General features: G+C 33.6%; 1 protein-coding gene across 1 annotated transcript; it reads right to left on the minus strand.

Annotated features, from left to right (window-relative positions):
* Positions 1–212: 212 nt before the first annotated feature.
* LOC134705979 (protein wech-like) lies at positions 213–3,587 on the minus strand. The gene is made up of 2 exons (XM_063564692.1): positions 3,536–3,587; positions 213–1,619 (listed from the first exon to the last, which is right to left on the minus strand). Exon 2 carries the CDS (start codon positions 1,611–1,613, stop codon positions 213–215), a length of 1,401 nt encoding a protein of 466 aa, XP_063420762.1. The 5' UTR covers positions 1,614–1,619; positions 3,536–3,587.
* Positions 3,588–8,826: the final 5,239 nt, after the last annotated feature.

The raw sequence follows: 8,826 nt of genomic DNA on the forward strand, positions 1-8,826 counted from the left end.
AACTTCTGCCCTGTGACTGTGTAGCATGTGACGGTACTTGAAGCCGAGTTTGTATGGTATATCTTGTCTTTTGATGTTGTCACATAGTTCCAATGATGAATGGCTTCGACTTTAACTTCTGTAGTTCTAGTACTGTCATTGTGGGGACGATATCTTATAATATAACTCTGATAAAATACACAACAGCTTTGTAGTTTGACGTTTACTAGTTACTAAGAATATAAGGAGACGTCGCCGTGTGACGTCGCCCTTAGATACAATGTGACTTCCGATACGTTGCCGGTCCCGCGGTCTTCTCGACAGTCATCAGTGACGTCTGCTGTTAGAATACCACTTCCTAATTCATAATATATCAATCTTCCTTCTATATTTGTAATGCCGAAGCACGCATTGAACGTTTCAATTCTTTTAACACTCTTTCTATCGGCGATGTTGATGATTTCTATATGATCAGGCTTTGCATTATGGGTGACAGCGACGGTGTTTTCATTAATGCAAGTAACATCAACGGGACGTTGTGAAACCGGTATTTCATAGTCAAATAATCCGTTTTCTTTGTGGATAAGAAGACGACTATTGAAATTATCTACAAAAACTATTTTCCAAGTAGGCATGATAGTGCAGCCTCTAATTCCATTTCCTCTCCTCTTTTCTGGTATCTCAATTTTCTTCAGTAAGGTAAGGTTGATGTCATTGATTGTTTTTGATATCGTCGGCAATGTATGTTGAGCTTGTTTGTCTCTATCCATCTTCAATGTAATGGTTGGTTGGGTTGTTATAACTGATATCTCTCCTATCTTTGTCATGGAGAGTATGTCCAACATCTTGTCATCCATTCTACATTTCAGGTTTATTTGTTGTAAGTTTCCATCTTTTAATAAAGACTGCATGAACATCTCTTCTTTATGGATCTGGGCCTCGAACATTTTACCTCCAAGAAATGATTGAAGGTCAGTTGCAAAAGTTTTCGTCGCGACAATATTTTTTTGTAGCTCATCTAATGATTTCTCATGGTCGGAAAATTTAGAAAGAAGTCTTTCTATTTGTGAGTGGACTTTCTGTTCCACTGCTTTGATATCCTGTAGAATTTCATTTTCAAGTATATCTAGGTGCTTGTTTATTTTATCACGTATCATTTGTATATCTGTGTGGAAAGTCTGTCGCTGTTGTTGAATTTTCCCCAAATTCTGTCTCCGGTCTTTTACTATTCTTCCTAGGTTTTTTTTCACATCTTGTAAACTTTGTTCCATGATGTCATATAATGCCGAGGTCTTCGACGTTTTAACAATATCATCAATCGCCATCAAATCACATGTTTTGTGGTTTGTTGTGATGCAAAGCGGACAACAGAGGTTTTCATGCTGGGAACAGAAGTACTGATATTTTTTGTCATGGTCTGAGCAGTATTGGTTTATACTTGCAATAGTGTGTGGTAGTTTTTGATAATTGTTCATTGAAATAACTTCATGATTTCTTGAGGCTTTGGAGGCACGATGGTGTTTTTCGCAAGATGAACATAACCCTTCGTCACATTCAGAACACCAAAAGTCGGCATCTCTCACCACGTGTTGGGTTTCACACACACCACAAAATGTTTCACTAGCTGAAGCCATTCCAGACTGAAAACAAATTTCAAAATGGTGTCAATGAATTCAAAACTAGCTTATCATATGAACAAACGTTCGTATTTTCATAATTTTTTTTTTTTTTTTTTTTTTTGGTACATAAATTTTCTACATTTGAAAATGCCTGTACCAAGTCAGGAATATGACAGTTCTTGTCCATTCGTTTTTGATGCGTTTTGTTATTTGATTTTTCCGTGTGATTATGGACTTTCCAAATTGATTTTCCTCTGAGTTCAGTATTTTTGTGTATTTACTTTTTTCAGAAAGAGAATAGTCGATATTCGAACCGCTTCCTTCCCTTGTAAAATATACAACTATATCTTCATCTTAATTTCCTTATTTGTAAGTTTCATTTAGTGATATTTTTAGATCATGTTTTACTTTAATAGAGTATATGTATTAATGAGCATTTCACTTTTTACAGTTTATACATATCTTTAATGTTTTTAAGAGAAATGGCAAAATTAGAAAAATCACAAATCCTGAATGAAGGGTTATCATATCAGTTGAAAATGAGGCTAAATGTTGACTAAATTGTAGATCTTTATTTGCTGATCTCTATCGCTTCAAAGTTCTCATCAACCTACTTTAGGGGGAAAAACAAAAGGTCGACAAAACTTAATTTAATTATTGCTCGAAAATTACTCTTTTTAGTTTGTCGATGACAGTTTTAGTCGTGTTGTCTGATTTTCAGATCGCATTGTGCTGAATACTTTTGTCGTCTTGTCTATTGTTATCTATGTTTTAACAACAGCAAAAACGAAAAAATTAATGAAAATCATCTTACATGTTTAATTACTCCTATACGAGTTAAATAATTGGTTTAGAACATGTCAACTTACTAGAAGGTCTTACATTGCTACTTTTATGTATATTGTTGCATACTATCTTGAATTAGTTTACATAATAAGTTTTTAATGGATAAAATAACTCAGGAAAAATATCTCCTATAGTTACAATTTCACTCATTTCTACTTATTTATAGATCTGATTATGCTTTTTAACAAATTTTGCATCAATCTTGGTTTCTGCACACAAATTTATGAGTTCTAGTAAAAAAACATTTCTTAAGTACATAAAAAAGGACAATTTTAGCAATGTGACCAATGTTTAACATCTTTTTATAATCCAAATTTTTTATATGTTATTATTCAGGAAAATAACTCCTGGAAGGGTTTACTGACGATTTTTTCAGTAAGATATAGACTTACTCGACCTGTTTATCATTTAAAATCCTGTCAGGTTTTCTGGCACTGCTGTTTAGTAGTTTTGGTTAAGCCCAAATCTGCATTTTATTCATAGGTTTAATTTTAGTAACAGCAATTATGTGTTTTCAACTTCTCTTAGGGACTTTCAGGTAAAGATTTTTCTGAAAAATTTACTATAATGAAGACATACGACGAACACCAAACGATGACAAAAGCTAAAATACAGGTGAGCTAAAAGGAACAAAACAGAATCATTCAATTAAAAAACATCAACTAGGTGTCTACAACTTTTCGGCTTTAAACACCAAATTTGTCTATACATACATTGCAAAGTGTAAACACGGTCTTTTTTTTCCTCAAACTTTAAGATCAATTATTATCCATCGAACAAAGTCCCTCTTTTTATATATTTGAAAGCAATACCATTATTTATGTACCTCAATATAAGTTATGAAAAAAGTTTTTAAGCAATAAGTGACAGAAAATTCGGAACGTATAGCAGCCACAACACAGCAAGAGCTGAAATGCGTAAACCATTCTCAAATTGATTAATATATTTGTATCAACATGATCAAGGTGTTTCCATAGCAGGTCATAACAATTAATTCGAAAGTACTTTTGATTTAATCATCATTTCCGTAATGAGAGTCATTTGTTAACACATCAAGTTGTAGATATATAAAAAATTATCAGTGATTTTACCTCAAAATATTGCTGTCATCGGGTTAAAATAAATATATCAACTTCTAAAAAGGTCAATATATCAACCCGGATGTATAAAGGCGACAAATACGTAATACAGGTATACTCTACACAAGAAAATGCAACACAAGAACTATAAATAGACTGCTGCTTTCATTTTTTATAACAGCCTGTCCCTGTGGTGTAGTCTTGTAAACTGAACGCACTTAAAACACTCCGACAAATAAAAGCACTTTCAAAATAATACAAAATGTTAAAACAATGGAGGTATAAACGTATCGAGATTTTGAGATAGATAGAGGTATGATATATGGCTCCTGAAAATCAAACTAGAGGCTCGCAAGAGCCTGTGCCGCTCACCTGTATCTAATGTGATTTTGGAAATTATGTAAAATTATATAATGATTGAGACCAAGATTAGTTTAAGATGGCACAGTATTTAAAATTAAAAGCAGGTCATCTTAGTGTAGTCTTACAATAGCTACTGAAGACACCATTATTATTTTTGAACAAGTGGTCAAGTTGTGACCATTCAGAACTTTTTTACAAACTCATCAAAGGAATAGATAAAAACAGTCATATTCCTTACTTGGTGTAAGCATTTGCTTATGTAAAAAAAAAATCGATGAAACCTGAATGGTATAATTGATCTGAAAATAAGTACTCCTTTGTTGCAAAAAAGTTGGTACCGTTAAAACTATTTAATAAGGTACATGTAGGTCTACAATAGTTCACATTATAATTGAGTTATGGATCAGCTACAAAAGTAACAACACTTGGTTTACAAATCAAAAGCAACATTCATACCCTGTTTTACTTCATTCTATTTAGTGATTCTCTAAAATGGACATTTGAATGTAATTTCCATTAGTATCTGTCGGTGGCCATCTCTGATGATGGAATCGGCTATAAAGTAACAACACTTGGTCAGCACCTCATAAATAATATGCATGCCATATTTGGTTTCAATCAATTCTGTGGTTCTCTAAAAGAAGTCATTTTGATTTGATTCCCATAGTGTCCTATGTCAACATAAGTCCCCACGCTGGCGGCCATCTTGGATGATGGATCGGCTACAAAGTAACAACACTTGTTCAGCACCTCATAAGAAATATTCATGCCATGTTTGGTTTCATTTCCATTCAGTGGTTCTCTAAAAGAAGTCATTTGTATACATTTTCCATAGGGTCCAATGTTAAACTAAGTTCCCCGCTGGCAGCCATCTTGGATGATGGATCGGCTACAAAGTAACAACACTTGGTCAACACCTCATTAGGCACATTCATGCCATGTTTGGTTTCATTCCATTCAGTGGTTCTCTACAATAAGTCATTTGTATGAATTTCCCATGGGGTCCTATGTTAAACTAAGTCCCCCGCTGGGGCCATCTCGGATGATGGATCGGCTACAAAGTAACAACACTTAGTCATCACCTCATAAGGAAAATTCATGCCATGTTTGGTTATATTCCATTCAGTGGTTCTCTAAAAGAAGTCATTTGTAAGCATTTTCCATAGGATCCTATGTTAAACTAAGTCCCCCGCTGGCGGCCATCTTAGATGATGGATCGGCTACAAAGTAACAACACTTGGTCAACACCTTATAAGGAACATTCGTGCCATGTTAGGTTTCATTCCATTCAGTGGTTCTCTAGAAGAAGTTCAAAATGTAAAAAGTTAACGCAACGACGACGACGGACGACGGACGACGGATGATGGACGACGGACGACAAGTGGTGATAAAAGCTAACTTGGTCCTTCGGGCCAGGGTGCTAAAAAGGGAAACTTAAATTTACATATTGAGTTATATATGACGAAACATAAGCCAAATTATTGTAGTTTGCCATTATGCAAGTCTTTCAGCATATATAGCTATATATATAAAGATCACTATAATAAATGTTCTTGTGTATAGAAATATATATATAGATTACTAATATGGGGACGAAGTCCCAAATTACAGTAGAAAATTCAATAAAAAAAATAATTCTGGAAAATTTCCCGAATTTTTCATTGTACTAATGAACTCAAAATCATTCAATTTTTTTTATGTCGTGTTTTGAAATCCCGGACCTGCACAGAAATCTACAATGTACTTCCTTTTTCCGGTTTTGTTTGTATTAATCTTTGAGTAAAATATATATTTAACAGTCTAGTATAAAAAGGAAGGAACCCAATACCAATTTCATTTTTAATAATTCCTTGATATGAAAAAACGTTACCTGATGGTAGCGTTTCTTTGTTTACATTGCATATGACGTCATAACTTAAATAACGTCACAACTAAAATGCCTAACAACAGAACCAAAATCGGAAACGTTACGGTAGTTCCGTTTCTTTTTTTTTTTAAATATTTTTAAGTTACATAAAAAAATATTCATACAGACTTCGTCCCCATTTACAGGTAATGCCTGCCTCATATTAAATCCAACATTTCCGGTATGAATAGTTTTAATTCACTAGTACTTTCATGTTTAAATAACAATCTTCAGGTGAAACTATACATGATAAACGTAACTATGTAACGGTAGGTATGTAACGTCATAGTTGTCGTTGAGTATAAAAAGGGAGATAAATCGTATTACACTTAGTCTATAAATAGAAGTATGGAACGTCATGATTACACAATAGAAAATGCACAGTTTGCATTCAATCGTGATTTAAATTTTAAAATAAAATGTTTTTCCTTGACTTCTCGTGTAATGTCACAACCCATATTCATTTTATAAAATGGGAATATTTTAAAAAAATCCCCCGCCACATTCGTCTAAATGTTTGCTAAGAGGGATTTTTCTGTATTGTGGCTGCCGTATCTGTTGTCTATGAATGCGCACTCTTTCTGTTACACTGTTCCCTGTTTGACCGATATAAATTTCCTGGCAACCATTACATTTAATGCAATAAATTAAATTCTTGGATTTACAGGTAATGTTTTCGTTGGTAAAGAGTGATAGACCATTGGGTATGTCCATTCCCTTGCCGACATGGATATACGTACATGCTCCACAACGACTATCTCGAAATTTGACACACTGAATGTTCTTTTTTGGTCGAATCGTGCTCGGGTCAATAGTCATTTGAGGTTTTGTGGTTGCCGTTTACTTTGTAGAAGTGTTTCTGAATTAATTAAACGGTGCATCTTTTCATCCTGACCAAGAATAGCTAAATTTGCTTTTGCAACAGGAATAATTTTAAAGTTCCGGGGATTATGTGTAATAACGAACGGTATTTTATCGTTGTTGTTACTCTGCTCCTCGCGAGTGGAGCGTAGTTGGTTTATTGGGATCTGTTTTGCCATTTGAATTCCCCTTTCTATTAAAGTCTCTGGATAGTTTTGCTTGATCAAAAATGATTGTAGTTCCTCTAGACGGTCTTCTCTCAAATGTTCATCCTCGACTACTGTGCATATTTTTCTTGCTAAACAATAGGGGATATTCCTTTTGGTATGAGACGGGTGGCACGAATTAAAATCTAAATACTGATGAGTATCAGTTTCTTTATAAAAAATATCAGTTTTAATTTCGGTGCCATCTTTAATAACAAGAATGTCTAGAAACGGCAATTGTTTGAAATTTTCACCCTTCGTGAATTTTATGGAGGTATGAAGGTTATTTAGTATGTCCGAAAATAGTTGGAGTTCTTCGTCGGATTTGGTCCAGATAATGAAGCAATCATCAAGGTATCTTTTCCATGATAATTCAAATTCTCCTGCAAATTCAACTCCAAAATTATTTTCAACTTCTTGATACAGTCTTTGTGTGAGAGAAAATCTATATCGTCTCTTATATAGCTCGGTACATATTTAAATAATGGTTTCAGAATTATGTCTAAAAAGTTGCTTAGTCTGTGAGTGGGACACGCTGGACCTGCAATGATGGGTCTTAGTTTTAGATCCGTCGGGCTTTGCACTTTTATGTATTCATTTTTCTGAATATTAATGGCCGATTGGATCTCCTTTGATTTATGGATTTTTGGAAGACCATAAAAGTTACTTGTTTTCCTTTCGAAATTTTTCAAGTAATCATACTCCTTTTTCGTTGTTGCCGTTGTGTATTTGTTCAGTACGGTATTCATTCTTCTCTTGACTAGATGATCTATATTATCAGGAATTTCCGAGTAGAATGTCGAATCGTTGAGTTGTTCTTCCACTTTAATTCTATAGTAGTCTGAATCCATTATTACTATTGCCTCACCTTTATCGGCCTGCTTAATTACTATGCTTTTATCGTTTCTTAGATTATGGAGTGCTGATTTTTCGCCTTTAGTTAAGTTGTGGTTGCCTTTAATTTGTGTAAGTGGATAATTGGACAAGTTTTTCGATATAGTCATCTAAACACTTGTTTCTTCCGGTTTGTGGAATAAAGGTAGATTTGTTTCTTACTAACGAGTCGTCCTCCTCAGTTTCTTTATCAGCGTAATATTCAGTTAGTCTCAATCTTCGACAAAATTTCAACATGTCTGCTTTAAGTTCTTCATGATCCACAGAGGGAGTTGGCGTAAATTTTAATATCTGAATATTCTCAAAACTGTCCCATTATATATCAAAAGATGAATCATCTCGATAAAGCATTTAAATTTACGGAAATCTCCACACAAAAAAACTTTTAAGATAAGCAATTTATTAATGTCCGATGCATCATTTTCTTAGAAATTGAATAGAAATCAAGTTCAGATGTCAAACTGTTGGTAAAATGTAGAGAAATAAATCAATGCATCAGTTACTCGATTAATTACAGATTTGAATTCAAGGACAGATTCAATTTAGTTACTTCTGATTAAAGAATCTTGAATGTTAGTTTAGACTACATTTTTTTTGTTGTGATTTAGTATTAAATCAAAATGTATTTGGTCGAACAACATGTATATGGTAGTTTAAGATAAATTAACCAAATGAACACAGAATAAAATCTTTTTCAACGTTGATTAAAAAGCTATCACCCTATGCGTTATCTGAATACCCATTACCTTAAACATGTATAATGCTCAATTTTATGTAGATTATCCTATTGTCTGCACACTTTGAAATGTCCATAATCGTGTTGGCAAAAATGTCAATTAATTTATATTAAGGGCAAAAACACATATACATAACAGAATAACCACAAAATATCAGGTCTCATGTTTGTTCAAAACGTGATGCAACAACACTTTGAACTAGTTGCCAGTAACTCTGAAATTAGTACAAAGTGCCTTTCAGTTGTGGTGGCGTATAAGTAACTAACTAAGTCATCTCTTTGTTTTTTTTAATATATGTATTTCTATTTGTATCCATCTGATGATTTAAGCACTTTT

The sequence above is a fragment of the Mytilus trossulus genome, chromosome 2 (assembly GCF_036588685.1).
Source record: "Mytilus trossulus isolate FHL-02 chromosome 2, PNRI_Mtr1.1.1.hap1, whole genome shotgun sequence".
NCBI lineage: Eukaryota > Metazoa > Mollusca > Bivalvia > Mytilida > Mytilidae > Mytilus > Mytilus trossulus.